The sequence below is a fragment of the Ylistrum balloti genome, unplaced genomic scaffold, assembly GCF_031769215.1.
Source record: "Ylistrum balloti isolate Yb309-2 unplaced genomic scaffold, AGI_CSIRO_Ybal_v1 Utg370746, whole genome shotgun sequence".
NCBI lineage: Eukaryota > Metazoa > Mollusca > Bivalvia > Pectinida > Pectinidae > Ylistrum > Ylistrum balloti.
This window is the reverse complement of record NW_026782439.1, coordinates 320,162-336,967: the sequence shown is the minus strand read 5'-3', so window position 1 is coordinate 336,967 and position 16,806 is coordinate 320,162. Positions and strand designations below refer to the sequence as shown.

The 16,806-nt window shown below is 37.4% G+C and overlaps 2 protein-coding genes across 2 annotated transcripts in view; one reads left to right on the top strand and one right to left on the bottom strand.

Moving 5' to 3' along the window:
• LOC132558037 (transcription factor SOX-13-like) overlaps positions 1-16,806 on the bottom strand; it is an 85,962-nt gene that overhangs the window by 58,758 nt on the left and 10,398 nt on the right. The gene's annotated exons all lie outside the window — the stretch shown is intronic.
• Positions 8,133-16,806, top strand: part of LOC132558036 (mucin-3A-like) — a 43,945-nt gene continuing 35,271 nt past the window's right edge. Inside the window, exons 1-2 of the mRNA XM_060222558.1 lie at positions 8,133-8,314; positions 10,130-11,135. Of these exons, the coding sequence (XP_060078541.1) occupies positions 8,133-8,314; positions 10,130-11,135 (1,188 nt within the window). The remainder of the gene's footprint in view (positions 8,315-10,129; positions 11,136-16,806) is intronic.

The window sequence follows — 16,806 nt, the reverse complement described above, 5'->3', positions numbered from 1 at the left end:
TTTTGCAATTGTTCCTTGAAAAAAAAATCTTAATGAAAAAAAAACTGGAACCCTTCTTCATTTAAATTTAAATAAATTAGCACAGTAAATATGAGATTCTTGTCATAAGGAGCTACTGTCCTTTCCTCTGGGTATCATAATACAATACATAAATATGCTGTTCATGTACATAGATAAAATGATTTAATGGATGTATAACCTTGCCTATAATTTGAAAATGGATGAGACTCACTAACTTAACTACAATTTTGGAGAAAAATATGTTGGTGCACTTTAGCTTGGTGATGTTGTGAGTGTACAATCTTTCTTGTTGTAAAAAAAAAACAAAAAAAACTGTGGCTACTGTTGAGAGAAAACAGTTGTCCCTGTCTCTTGTGACATGGGAATGGTAACCAGGAGGGGGAGTTATCACCCTCTCCATCATCACTTTAGATCTGTATCTGCTCCACACATAAACAGTTCCCTAACAGGTCACAGATATCCCCTCAGCTAATGAGACAGGTCACCCAACACCAAACCACATACTATACAGGGTGAGGTAAGTCTTAGAAGGTTATCTTACCTCTTCTGAGGGTTATATCTACATCATCAGAGGGCAATATCTTCCTCATCAGAGGGCGATATCTTCCTTGTCTCAAGGAAATATCTACCTCATCAGAGTAAACTATCTACCTCATCAGAGTAAACATCTACCTCATCGGAGGGTAACTTCTACCTCATCAGAGTAAATATCTACCTCATCAGAGTAAACATCTACCTCATCGGAGGGTAACTTCTACCTCATCAGAGTAAAATATCTACCTCATCAGAGTAAATATCTACCTCATCGGAGGTTAACTTCTACCTCATCAGAGTAAATATCTACCTCATCAGAGTAAAATATCTACCTCATCGTAGGGTAACTTTTACCTCATCTGAGGGTAATACAAGCCCAAGAGGGCAGTTTTAGACCACAAACTAGGGCAAAATCTGTAAATATCTACTACTCCTTCAGGCATTAATGACAATTGTAATCCATTTACCTACTATCAGTTCCATGTCTGGAGATAAAACATGCAGATAAAATTACAATTTGATTTCCTTATATCTCTCTCTACATGTTGTATTTCTTCATCAATTATGATATACAAGTTAATAAATGATGATAATATGAAATTAAATCATAAAAATTCAAAATTATGATAATTAAATCAGTTTTCATTAAAGATGAAAATCCTTCAGTGTTTTTTCCATAAAAATTTATGGTATTTTATGCCTCTATAAATTCTGCAAATATACAGATAAATTCTTACATTTCAATGCCAAAATTTTTTTTCATTTTGGGTAAATATCATAATTTTTAGTGAGGGGAAACAATCATGTTTTCAACTTTAAAAAATTCATTGTTTACTTTCTGATTCATAATTTATCAACATTTATTGGTTGAAGATTACATATGAATAAAAACTTACAAGATTGAACTTCAAGCTCAGAAATTTGATAGAAATATGCTACAGTAACATAAACCGCTATGAAATTGATTCAACATTTTAAAAGAGATAATAGATTTCTCTATATTGGCTAAAACTAAACATTATGTGTACGGAGAGTTCTGAATGAAAATTTAGCTGATAGAAATGTCCCGAATAGCCTTATATTGGTCAGCATGATACAATTTAAGGAAATGAAGTAATGAAAAAGAATGGCATAATTTAATATATTCATTAATTAAATCTGAATATATTTCATGATCTTTTAATTATCATTCAGAAATTTTCTATAATGTTATCTTACACAGCAAATCTAATCAATTGAATTTTTGAAATACCTTATTTAAGATAAATAATATAGATTTTGATATATATATTTTGATATAAAGTTTCTACAGAAATTGTACTAAGTTACAAATTGCACAGGCATCTCTTTGCAAAACAAAAATTCAAAATTATCTTATATATACTTAAAGAAAATGTCTGTATTTTTTCTAATAAATCCTTTTTCCAAATAAATTACAGATATATATTCTAAATATTTACTGAAACAAAATGACTTGTTGTACCATCCCCCATAGAATAATGGATTTAGTGTGATTATGGACTAGAAGTTGATCATGACTGATTCAAAATATTAATAAGGACTGTGTAAGGAGTGCTGTGTCAGATAACAACACTATACTGACATTTTACCCAAGTGTATTATTTTATCATCTGTAGAAATAGTATTCTTGATTTAAACCAAAATCAAAACCACTTTTTCTGAGAATAAAAAATGACATATCTGTAATGGTTTGAGAGATTTACTTAAAATGAAATAAAACTACAAAACTGAAAGTGATCTATCGATCTAGCAGAAATAAGCAAACAGGTACAGGCCTATTGTACTGGAGCACAAGTCGGCTATACTAATACAGGCAGCTGTAAAGTAAAGAAACTTTGTATCTAAAGAATGAAATCTCTATCATAAATAAATCAGCTTGTTGATATAATATAACTCTATTCTTGTTTAAAGTTAGAGTGTCAAATCCTCAAACTAGCCACAAGTCAGGAAATCTTAGTATCACCCCCACACTAGACACACTTAAAGTCCGAAGAAATCTAGTACAAAGCTATCGTCAGACAAATCACTGTTAGAATGTGCACACGTGAGTTAGCTGATTAGAGGAGGTATTGTTTTACAGGTACGGGTATAGAACAAGTACGATAAGGAGGATAGTGAGATATGACACCTACCCATACCAATGCATTGGCTCCAGTATCTCCTCAGACACGTCATACTTCATGTTTTACACATGCAGAACTCTTAGATAAAAATTATGTCTTACAGCACAAATCCCCACCCTGGGGATGTCCAATGTTTTAGGGCAGAACTACACAACACCCTGGTTTGTCCGATCTCGTTATCACACCTGCGACTCTGTGTCTGACTGCTGCCTACTGCAGAAATAACACAGGTAAATTGGCCCAAAGATTACAGGTAACGCTTTCCCCACGTCCTGGTCTCGTTGAACGGAGGTCAGAGATACCTGTTGGTTGTCGGGTCCCTTTAAGTAAATACGGGTAGAGTGGGTAATGTAAGGACACGGACTGTTGTTACAACGTTAGTAAGACAACCACAAAACACACACACTTGTTCATTGTTGTCGCTGGCCTATCAATCTCTCTCTCCCATACCTCGGGGGTCAAGGGAGGAGACATGAGGCTCACTAACCTGTCAGTACAATAGTGTAATCATGCTATCATAATTACAGAATTAACAATGCAAAATATTTAAAAACCAATACACATATATTGTTATTGGTGCACCATTAATTGTGGCCTTCTCCTTTTCAACACAAATCAGTAATAACCTCACTTCTGTTCCTTGTTTTCAAAGAATTTGTCAAATTTGTCACGGTAATGAGACAACAATAGCCGTAACACACAATCTGTGTTCCATGTTGTTTAATAAATACAGTCAAAACAGCTGTAATTGGAAAATTAACTTTTACAATACTAAGTGACACTTGAAAATGCTTTTTAATAATGGTAAACAGTTTTTAATTGGATTGGAGATCTTGTTTACAGGCCCTCAAAATACAGACAGTTTCAACACAAACAGTCTCCAAGCTGGTCAGAAAAAAGAATGAATCTTATTTTAAAATTATAGACATATTGAATATTAAATAACTATTGTATGTGATGTGAATACAGCGATTACACTTACATCATTTCACTTAAGAATATAATTGAATTGTTTCTGTGGAAACAAATAGATAACATGCAATTATACAGACAATAAAACCATAAACAACACCTTGAGGACGGCATACGAGGAGCAGCTTGTCCTAGCAATGTTGTAATTTATTGAAACCACCCCCTTTTTAGATGGAACGGAAGTTTTTGTTTTCTGTGCCTACGCCCACCCCCTAATTGAGAGGGGATCACAAAGGAACTATCTGAAACCCTATGTTGGACGCGGTGGCATACCTGTGTAAATTTACTTTACATTTCACTCCACTTAGGGGTGTACAGTTGACGGTACGCGAGGTCTATGTTTAGACACAATTTAAATGTGGACATTTGAAATGGAGAGGGACACAATGAAAGGTTGATAACAATACCTGGGACATTATTGTGTTACCAGCCTACTATCTGTTTGGCCAACAATGACACTGCAAGCATGGCAACGAATACCGCATCAGCCGAAAAGAAAATACACTCTTCTAGTTTTTTTTTTTATTTACAAACGTAAAGGAGATGGTACTTGATATTTTTAATTGCCCTATTTGAATTAATCTCAACTTACGCAATTATAATTTTTTTCCGGTCCTAAAAATTACCCACCTACCCTACGTACCTTTCAGTACAAGTTTTAATCAATAGAAGCACCTGTATCAAAAGCAGATTGTTAAAATTGGGCGACTATATACGAATGTCTTTATATATATGTGTTTTTAACTTGACTACCCTTGACCCATCTGTGTCACAATGAAGCAGAAAATAAAGGATATCTAATCCACCGATTCACATAAATAACAACGCTCCTTTGGTATTGCATTTTTTCTCTCTTTCTTTTTTTATTTTTAAATTCTTTTTTTCTTCTAGTTCAGGTATATTTGACTATATAATTATTTGTAAATGAAGCCTTGTTACATATCCAACATTCCAATAACAAAGAACAAGATCTCAACAGTGTACCAAATCTACACAGAATTCTACCTTATGAAATAGCACATAAAAATGAAGAAAAGCCCAACGTATACATCTCAAGACAAATCAAGACACATTGGCTGATAAAAAAGGAGAACAAATCAGAATGAGGGATGTCAAAGAAATTGATGCTGCATGGCTTCAACAATGGTTAGTGATGGCCAGCATTTCGTCCAATTAGTGGGATTGCTAGTGAGGGATTCCAACACAATGACAGCCTATAACATCACTTTCTCTCTTTGTCTATTGTCTAATTACTTCCCCTGATTTACGAGCTCTTCATTGGCATTCTGAACCAGTAATAATGGTAATCTCCTGTGCATCTGCATAGAAACTTCTTCTATTGTCTTCATGTATCAAATTTATTAATTGGTGAATAGGGTGTAAAATTTGTGCAGGATGATTACCATATATGGGCGTGAATCAGCGCTTACCCCTCGAGCATGCGTGCTTTACACAGTGGGTTATTTTAGGCAGTTAAAATCAGTCAGCGCCTATGACAATAATACATAACTCAGCCTCCATTAGACTCCCACTTCCATACCCATACACAATCATCCCTAATAGCCTAAGAAAATCCAGTTGTCTTGTATAAATATGTAGTAAATCAATGCACAATTGGCAGCCACGATTTAGCACTTGTTGGGTACGAGACATTAGACATGAAGGTGACAATAAAACAGCCTCAGAAAGACAGCTTTAACCAAAATAAGCCCTTTTTTTTTTTTTACTGAAAGATGTTTTAAAAGAAAGAATTTTCAAAATATTTTGTATCTTTCAGATTTTCTTTTTTTAAAAATTGATAATGACAAATATTTACTCATCAATTTCAATAAAACCAGCATGACCTTAGGTTTCCTTATCAGATAGCAACATATTTAAGATAATTGCATATTCCTTTGTACTTAAAACACATGAAATCATATTTTTAACTTGTAATAAAGCAGACTGTTAGCCCCTCGACAGTCAGAGGCCCCATTACAGTGGTAGATTGTCTTTATCATATGTTCATACCGCCTGGTGGTTCTACTATAATGCTTTGCCACAAGGAATCCTTTAAAGGGGATGAAATCTGTAAATTAGGCAGATAATTGTTAATTCTCTTTCAACATGTGTTCCTAATTTGTTATGGAATCTGTAAGTGCAGAACCTATTATAATCTGGAAGAGGAAGTCAAACAAAGCCAGTTGTACAGAGTTAAGAAAGATTTGTCATGTCTGTCCTACAAACCCTAGTAACCTAAATAAACATTCTTCAATAACCCATACACACAACCCTCAATAACCCAAACACATAACCCTCAATAACCCAAACATACAACCCTCAATAACAAAACACACAACCCTCAATGACCTAAACGCCACAACCCTCAATTACCTAAACACACAACCCTCAATAACCCAAACATACAACCCTCAATTACCTAAACACACAACCCTCAATAACCCAAACATACAACCCTAAATAACCCAAACACATAACCCTCAATAACCCAAACATAAAACCCTCAATAACCCAAACATACAACCCTAAATAACCCAAACACATAACCCTCAATAACCCAAACATACAACCCTCAATAACTGAAACAAACAACCCTCAACAACCTTGGTACACCACCCTCAATAAGTTGTAGTAATACTGTCCTCAATAAGAGACAGGTACATATTCCCCCTGGAATGAGGCTGTCCTCACTAAGAGACAGGTACATATTCCCCCTGGATTGAGGCTGTCCTCACTAAGAGACAGGTACATATTCCCCCTGGAATGAGGCTGTCCTCACTAAGAGACAGGTACATATTCCCCCTGGAATGAGGCTGTCCTCACTAAGAGACAGGTACATATTCCCCCTGGAATGAGGCTGTCCTCACTAAGAGACAGGTACATATTCCCCCTGGAATGAGGCTGTCCTCACTAAGAGACAGGTACATATTCCCCCTGGAATGAGGCTGTCCTCACTAAGAGACAGGTACATATTCCCCCTGGAATGAGGCTGTCCTCACTAAGAGACATGTCCACATTTCCCCTTGGGTAAGACTGTCCTTACTTCCCACACTGTAACACCAACATCAACTCCATCTATCTATTTTTAATGTGAACACTTTCTATTGAAATTTGATTTTTGGCACACACAAAGGATAAGATGTGTGCGGATGCCGAGTCTGACAATTAGTGGGTGATAACAATAACATTGGTTTGTCAGTAATGAGGAAGTCAGCAGGAACTCACTATATATTAGAGCAGTCCCTGGGGGACAGAGAAAGGTATTTATCATCCTGTCTGTTAGGGAAGAGGAGCACAGGGGATAAGGAAAGGGAAAAAAATTACTGTAGCTGTGGAGGGATCTCTCTCTGTCCTGGGGGGTGGGGGGTGGGTAGGATGGGTGGGAAGTGGGGGGGGGGGGTGGGGGGCGGGCTGATGACATTTAGTAAGAGTCCTTGTCCAAGATACAGAGAAAGAACAATTGTAATGTCGTAAGTCCTATGTGGAAAAAAATTGAAGTGGCCAGTATAGGGTGGCAGAGTTAAGTTGAAGTTCCCAAGATACAGGGTCAAAAGGGCTGGCATAGTCATAGCAAAGTTCAACCTTAATTAGTCCTCATGGAAGAAAGGGGATTGGTAAGGAATTTCTATCATTATTCTTTAGAATAGAGCAAAAAATGAAAGAAAAGTATTGAATAGGGAACCATAGAGTTATGACAAGCAGAAATAGAGTAAAAAGAGGAAGGAGTTAGTTATAATAGAGATGATGAGTTATAAAAGACAGCAAGAACAATGGTTTAGGAAGTGTACATACAAGCAATAGGTGAGATTTAAATGTGTATTAGAGAGTATAGAAGTTGAATGAGTTGCTAGCCGCTTGGGAGGTGTAGAAATACAAGATGCAGGTCAGAGATTGACCCACATGTACAGTTGTAATGGGCCCAATCAGGCTATATGGTATTGTTGTGTCAATCTGTCTGACAGGGGGTTTGAGAGGGGTAGGCCGACCTACAAAGCTGATTGATCGTAATTGAGCATACACAAACAGAAGGAGGAGGAGGAGGAACACATATCATCACGCCTCTGGACTGCATCTGATGCTGAGCTTCCCGGTTGATGATGGAGATACATGCCTGGTCCAGCAGTTATCTCACCTGGACCAAAGACATAATACTATAGGGAAATAAGCTTTTGCAGGCTTCTGTCAAGGAAAAAGTGGGTATATTTTCTTCAAAAGTGGATGTACAAGGAAAAGTCCATTGAAAAAGTCTTTTACAACTAGACACAAGACACTGCCTCTGTAAATGAGCAGTAATATCACCTTACCTTATAGCATAGAAAGCTACACTTCCTCTTGAAAGTGAAATCATTTCACAAACTAAATAAAAATTATCACCTTCAAGAGTATATCATAAAAAAGTCCTTGTCTGTATTATATCAAGGCTCAAGGACGAAGAGATATTTCTGCAGTTCTATTAGACCCATGAGACACAATGTTCAGAAAAATATCTTCAGCGGTTATGTTACAAATGATACAGCTTCTTCTACTGTACAACCTAACAGACTGATGGACTATGGTGACCCACAAATTGATGAATCAAACCAAGGTGACACACTTGATGATCATCAAGCCAAGGTGACCTCCAGACTAACAGGCAAGCCTAGGTGACACATGTGATGATCATCAAGCCAAGGTGACCTCCAGACTTGCAGGCAAGCCAAAGTGACACATGTGATGATTATCAAGCCAAGGTGACCTCCAGACTTGCAGGCAAGCCAAGGTGACACATGTGATGATTATCAAGCCAAGGTGACCTCCAGACTTATGGGCTAGCCAAGCTGACACACAGGAGCAGATCAAGAAATCATGGTGACTCACGGACTTATAGGCAAGCGAACATCAACAAGCCAAAGTGACCAAAAGACTTAGTGAAAAACCATACTAACACATACACACACATCTAGAAACCTAGATGACCCTTAGTCTTAAGGATAAGCCAATGTTTTTCATCCCAAGTCCACAACAAGATGATAGACTGATAGGCAAGACATGGACAAACCAAGATGACATGCAGAGTGATAGACAAGCTTATACAGTCCTCCTTTAAAGTATCTTAGCAAATTTTGAAAAGAAATCCTTGAATGGACAGAAATGACTTCTTATTTTGACCTAATCCCAGGTGGTCATGCTTGAAAATTGATTTGGGTCAATTTTGTGGGTTGGAAAATTAAGAAAGGTATAATGCTGAATGAGCAAAAATTGTAATTTTAAACAGTAGTAAGTCACAGATGCAACAGGAGAAGTAATTAATTACATGGAGCATTTATATACTACACACTGAAATTAGGAAATTTGTACCTAAAGAATAATACTATTGTACATAGTTTCAATTTATTCCAGTGAATTTCTTACGAACTTGTGATATTTACAGAGTGCCAGATCAAGGGCAAGCTTCATAAAACAAAGAATAATATTGTAATTGTCTGCGCAATTTTAATTTATTTTTATGATTAAACAGAGAACAAAGATGTGGATTTGTTACAAACAACAATAGCTAATTCATAGCACACAATTTGGCTGCAGTACAGCTACAGTTATTTTACAATGCACACTACCTGACTTTGATAGAACAATGCCTGAGTGTGTGATGAATGGTCACCTCACCAACATTACAATCAGTAAGCCACACAATTCTACTTTACTCTTGAACTAATGCTTCATTGAATCAGTGCCCAAACACTCTCTGTCTCATTCTACTGCGAAATCAGGCCCCTATTGTTTCCAGTCAAACCGACCTGTCTTTTTGTTGGCATTAAGTTTTTTATATTTTTTTCTCGGTGAGTGAAATATTATATATATATTGGATTAAAGTGGTACAGGAAATTTCAACAAGCAATATCCTGCCTTAAGATAAAATAATGAGTGCTAGAACAGGGATCAGTTGTCAAATATAGGACTTACATGTGCCAACAACAATGGCCATTATTTTCAATGGCTTAGGAATTCCGTCCAGAATCAAGATATTCTCTATTCAGCTTGGTTAGTTATCAAATGTTTCTCCTAACCGTCAAGTGGCATACTCCAGTTTTTTTTATTGCAGTCAGAGTTTTGTTCCACTGCTAAGTGAACAATGGTACGATTCAATCAATACTTTTTCATCAGATGTTATTTGATAACTTCTTGGAAATAAAAAGATTGGATAAAAAAATTAAGGCATTGTTTGATGAGGAGAATGTATGGAGTGGCTATTGGCTACAACATTGGGGATGTGAGGCCCTGTATTATCCTGAATGGTACTGTAAATGGCTACAGTCCCCAAGACACGCTTCCCTCATTACATTTATGGGCAGAAGAATGGATTAAACTAATAAGGGGTACAGGTCCAATGGGATCCCAAACAATACCAATATCCTTCAGCTAACAGAACATTCATAGATTATCAGTCAACAGTTGTTAATATCTACAAATACTCTCCTAAGTTCCCATGGTGTGAGATCTATAGACCCTAGCACTCATGGTGTGGGATCTATAGACCCTAGCTCTCATGGTGTGAGATCTATAGACCCTAGCACTCATGGTGTGAGATCTATAGACCCTAGCACTCATGGTGTGGGATCTATAGACCCTAGCTCTCATGGTGTGAGATCTATAGACCCTAGCACTCATGGTGTGAGATCTATAGACCCTAGCACTCATGGTGTGAGATCTATAGACCCTAGCTCTCATGGTGTGAGATCTATAGACCCTAGCTCTCATGGTGTGAGATCTATAGACTCTAGCTCTCATGGTGTGGGATCTATAGACCCTAGCTCTCATGGTGTGAGATCTTTAGACCCTAGCTCTCATGGTGTGAGATCTATAGACCCTAGCTCTCATGGTGTGAGATCTATAGACCCTAGCTCTCATGGTGTGGGATCTATAGACCCTAGCACTCATGGTGTGAGATCTATAGACTCTAGCACTCATGGTGTGAGATCTATAGACTCTAGCACTCATGGTGTGGGATCTATAGACAATAGCTCTCATGGTGTGAGATCTGTAGACCCTAGCTCTCATGGTGTGGGATCTATAGACCCTAGCTCTCATGGTGTGAGATCTATAGACAATAGCTCTCATGGTGTGAGATCTGTAGACCCTAGCTCTCATGGTGTGAGATCTATAGACCCTAGCTCTCATGGTGTGGGATCTATAGACCCTAGCTCTCATGGTGTGAGATCTTTAGACCCTAGCTCTCATGGTGTGAGATCTATAGACCCTAGCTCTCATGGTGTGAGATCTATAGACCCTAGATCTCATGGTGTGGGATCTATAGACCTTAGCTCTCATGGTGTGGGACCAATAATCCCAAATTTCCATGATGTGAGACCAATGTCTACAGAGACTATCCCTAACTTCCATGATGTGAGACCAATGTCTATAGAGACTGTCCCTACCTCCCAAGATGTGAGACCAATGTCTATAGAGACTATCCCTAACTTCCATGATGTGAGACCAATGTCTACAGAATTGTCCCTAACTTCCATGATGTGAGACCAATGTCTACAGAGACTGTTCCTAACTCCCAAGATGTGAGACCAATGTCTACAGAGACTGTCCCTAACTTCATGATATGAGACCAATGTCTACAGAGACTGTCCCTAACTCCCAAGATGTGAGACCAATGTCTACAGAGACTGTCCCTAACTTCATGATGTGAGACCAATGTCTACAGAGACTGTCCCTAACTTCCATAATGTGAGACCAACATTTACAGAGACTGTCCCTAACTTCCATGATGTGAGACCAATGTCTACAGAGACTGTTCCTAACTTCATGATGTGGGACCAATGTCTACAGAGACTGTCCCTAACTTCCATAATGTGAGACCAACATTTACAGAGACTGTCCCTAACTTCCATGATGTGAGACCAATGTCTACAGAGACTGTCCCTAACTTCATGATGTGAGACCAATGTCTACAGAGACTGTCCCTAACTTCCATGATGTGAGACCAATGTCTACAGAGACTGTCCCTAACTTCCATGATGTGAGACCAATGTCTACAAAGACTGTCCCTAACTTCCATAATGTGAGACCAATGTCTACAGAGACTGTCCCTAACTTCCATAATGTGAGACCAATGTCTACAGAGACTGTCCCTAACTTCATGATGTGAGACCAATGTCTACAGAGACTGTCCCTAACTTCATGATGTGAGACCAATGTCTACAGAGACTGTCCCTAACTTCCATAATGTGAGACCAATGTCTACAGAGACTGTCCCTAACTTCATGATGTGAGACCAATGTCTACAGAGACTGTCCCTAACTTCATGATGTGAGACCAATGTCTACAGAGACTGTCCTTAACTCCCAAGATGTGAGACCAATGTCTACAGAGACTGTCCCTAACTTCCATGATGTGAGACCAATGTCTACAGAGACTGTCCCTAACTTCATGATGTGAGACCAATGTCTACAGAGACTGTCCCTAACTTCATGATGTGAGACCAATTTATCAGAATTACTAAATCCTATTTCAACAATGTATAAATTGAGTAAAAAATAACAATTCATAATGACAACCGGTTGAGCTGTCAAATACAATGGTAGCTGGTACAACGTAAAAGCATCCCAGTAATATGCCTAACCTTAACGATTATTAAGAAACGAAGCCAAGAACTAAAGGACAGACAACTGAATACACACAGATAGATGCCATTTGATGGAAATTATCTGTCCAATTGTAACATGGACCCCAACCTCCCGTCACGCCAACAGATAATCCGACCATCAATCGATGTGATCCATGCCACTTCAATTCAGACACTGATCAACATCATTTTCATTTTTTCCGTTATTTTCTCCTCCAGTTTTTTGTGTGTAGATGTCAGGGATTAACCGCAGTGTCCAATAGCTAATACACACAGATTTAACGTTTTAGGTGAATCAAGGAACAATCGCAGCTGATGGCTTTATCAACAGGCCTTTTGTATGACTGGTATTATGTGCTATTTACTGCCTTTTAATTAGAGCATGGATGCTGTGCAAGCTACCTGATTAAAGCTATACCTGGGCGAAGCATAAAAGCCGGGCTTTATTGTGTATCAAAGCTGAAGACTAAAGTTAGTGTGATGCGGGTCATTTCAGTCCAACTTTTGTTGTGCTATCGAGCTGATTATATACCCGGTATTATAAAATAGCATTGTTCACGGCATTCCTAACACACGCCAAATGGCTAGTAGTTTTATCACACTTTTAATAAACTCACAAATAATAAAAAGTGTTTTTATTTCCATAAATCTCCATCGTTCTGTATGTGAAGGCATTCAGGCTGGCCGTATGGGACAATGAGTTAACAGCCAAGCTCAATACCTCTTCTCAATAGATAGAGAGACCGTTCATTTGACAAACAACATACTCAATTTGATTTATTCAAAGAACTAAAGTCAAAGTTCTGAGATGGACAATTGGACATTTTCAGTAACACATAGGGAGACGTATGAAAACAAATTAAAGTTAGTCTTATTGTGCAGTAGGAAAAGGTGTCCTCCTGTGGTAGTCTGAATGCTAAACAGATTTAATGAACCTCCCCTCTATAACAAGGTTTAAGCCAATAATAGTCCTCTTTCAATACAAGATAGAGTGATGTGCCAAGAAATTTTAAAAGTAAACTATAACTTTTCAAGTTAAATAGAAATGCGAAAAGTCAACAAACGAGCCACGTATTATTGGCCCGACTGTTAGGAATATCAATTCTCAATAAGGACATAGATATGTGTGATTCTGTATTGTTGGTCACCGCTTGTGCATTTCACAACCATCGCATTTGTTCACTGGTAAATCACTAGTTTGAAGATTCAATTTTGAAGTGAATTTTATTGTAATACATGTTTTAAATGATTTCTCAACTTTAAAATTCAGAATGTCAAACTGGGTAATTCTATGTAAGTATAATGTAATCTGCTGGGACAAAAGTGTACTGATAGAATCAGTGCAGGCAGACGTCCTCCGTCTGAAGAGTCAGGTGATCGAGACATACATAAACAACGTAAGGATACATAGTGAATTAACCATCTTACCAGTCTATTACATTAATCAACGCTCCCCTATACAACCTGCATTTTTGAAGACAAGAAATAGCCTGTGATATTTAACTCTTCATTTTCTAGATATTGAAGACCAATGAACGAAATCTGAAAACCCTCGGGAGTAAAATGCTGATGTAAAGAGCCCCTACAATTATACTTTTTTATCTGAAACTTATTACAATCATACTGTAAATAGTTCCCAATTCCGAGGGTAGAATTTCCAAAGTACTTGTGACGACCCCGGTCAACAATGGATTGGAGTACATGTATGGAATCGGAGTCCTTATTTCTACTAGTGTGGTGTAATGCTCTGTCACTTGGATAGACTAACTCTTGTCCAACAATACTCAGCTATAGTAACACTCTAATTGTTCGCCATTTAATACTTATTCTTCAAGAGAAGATCTTTAGTGATATAGATCTGCCACCTACGGCACCTAACTCTCACCGATCCAGTTACATAACGACCCGTTTCCACTCCCTCCGAAGGCTCAAACAATCAACACAATGTCTATGTCCTGTCTATTCTCTGACAATTGTATTCTTTAATACCATAAAGAGCAACGTTTCAATTACCTTATTGAAATCAAAGTTTAGATTTACATCAACGTGCACCGGTTTCCCTTGAAATGACAAAAAATGTTCAAGGTTGATTGTTCTGATATGGAGAAATCATGACAACTACCATTACAATGGCAGACAGCACCTACAAATATTCTGACAATTCCATAATGGCAGTTAGTTGTTAGACAGTCTCCACCAGGATACATTCTTCAATGTGTAGTCAATATCATTTAATAATCTGGAAATTTAACAAATGCAATTCAAATTTTTAAATCACTATGATCTCCAGTCATTTCAATTTAAATTGATTTTTAAGTTTTAAATGCAAGAAAAATTCTTGCCATTTTTTATTTTTTTTTTAATTAAATTTTTTATGAAAAAAAGAATGATATTGCTTTCCAGTTTTTTCTGCTTCAAATCAAATAAGGAAAATATTGTTATCATATTACTCTGTTAATAATGCTTGTAAACTTTTTTCAACAGGTAAAATGATCTTGATTAGTACCGCGTTTATTGACCTAGTTATCATAACAGGTTATGTACGTTATTTATTTACATAACACATTTTGTCGATGATCCTCGTAGCTTACTCTTATTTCTTTCGCAGTTTAGCCAGCCCACAAGTATCAGTCTTGGTTTTTCATAAAAACTTTTTGTCCATTTTGGTTTTTCCAATGGGTCATTACCACTGGTACAGTGTTAACACATTGCCCTTTCACGTAGGTGACTAGGATGTGATTCTGATGTGAAAATGTATGGGGCTATCAGTATAGTAGGTTTTCCTGGAGTTCTCTAGTTTCCTTCCACAGTATGGCCCCATCATGTATCTCCCTTCGGACCAACAAGTATGATTGATGTAAGTTTTTAGCTTGTTACACAATTGTTGTAAAATAAAGTTCAAATGTATATCTGTTTACATTATGGACTTAGAAAAATATAATGATTTGATTTGTAGCCATTGAAGTAATGATCATGAAAAACCTACAAGATTTATGCAAATTTTTCTGAAAAATTTCCTGGACAAATTGAGAACAATAGACATTCCTGAAATCTGGGTGAGTTATATTACACAGCTCTTGGGATGGCCTTGTGAGGTTCTGTAAATAGAACCCTCAGGTACCCCAGTACAAATCCTGGGGACAATTCTGACAAGACACCCTGCCATGGGGCAAGCATTGATCCCTTATTCATATCTAGGCCACAATTCTGGGGTCAGATCAGTGCATTGTGTAGAGTGTCATCATGACAACAATACGTCATTACCATGCCATTCATACTGTTTAATTCTGTAAGGTAGTAACGATTAATGGATGATGCCCAGATCATCCTGTGTTGTCACAACAATGTAAAATTATATAGTTAAAGGAGTGCTTTATATCTCTAGAGGATTTGGCAATATCAATAAATAATTGACTTAAAATAGACAAGTGGTCAGTGTGTACAGACTGATAAATTACAACAAACATGTGGTATATGTAGACTAAATATTGGTCAGTATAGACAGGTGGTTAATGTATAAGTAGTGGACAGTGTATTCAAAAGGTTGGTCAGTGTAGACAGGTGGTCAGTTTATACAAGAGATTAGTCAGTAGACAAGAGGTGATTGTATATACAAAAGATTGGTCAGTATAGACAGGTGGTTAATGTATAAGTAGTGGACAGTGTATTCAAAAGGTTGGTCAGTGTAGACAGGTGGTCAGTTTATACAAGAGATTAGTCAGTAGACAAGAGGTGATTGTATATACAAAAGATTGGTCAGTATAGACAGGTGGTTAATGTATAAGTAGTGGACAGTGTATTCAAAAGGTTGGTCAGTGTAGACAGGTGGTCAGTTTATACAAGAGATTAGTCAGTAGACAAGAGGTGATTGTATATACAAAAGATTGGTCAGTATAGACAGGTGGTTAATGTATAAGTGGTGGATAGTGTATTCAAAATGCTGGTCAGTGTAGACAGGTGGTCAGTTTATACAAAAGTAGGTCAGTATAGACAGGTGGTCAATGTATACAGTAAACTGGTCAAAATAGACTGGTGGTTAGTATCTACAAATCACTGGTCATTATAGACATGTGGTCAGTCCATACAGAAGATTGATCAGTTTAGACAGATAGTCAGTGTAAAGACAAATAACAAGGGCAGAGGGAAATGATGGTTTCTCCATTTGCAAAATACATTCCTGGAAGTGCAGAGAGAAATTTGTAAACTGGAAGAAAACAATTATGTATTCAGAGTTGATGGAAGTAGATGTGAACATGAAAGAGACAAGAACATTCCTAGTAGATTACAAAAGGCATATAACATTACAATCCTGTGTTACTGTGGCCTGTTAACATTGTCAGAAAGCCACAGTGTCAGTTTAGGGATGTAATGGGCAGCTACACTTCAGATCTAATTGACACAAAGTTCTTTGCACCCTTCAACTATTGGTGGTGACAACAATAGCCCTGGTCTGACACACCATCACAGACAGGTCAGTGTAGGAATCTCAAGGCATCAGATAGGAGAGATACCACCTCCACTATC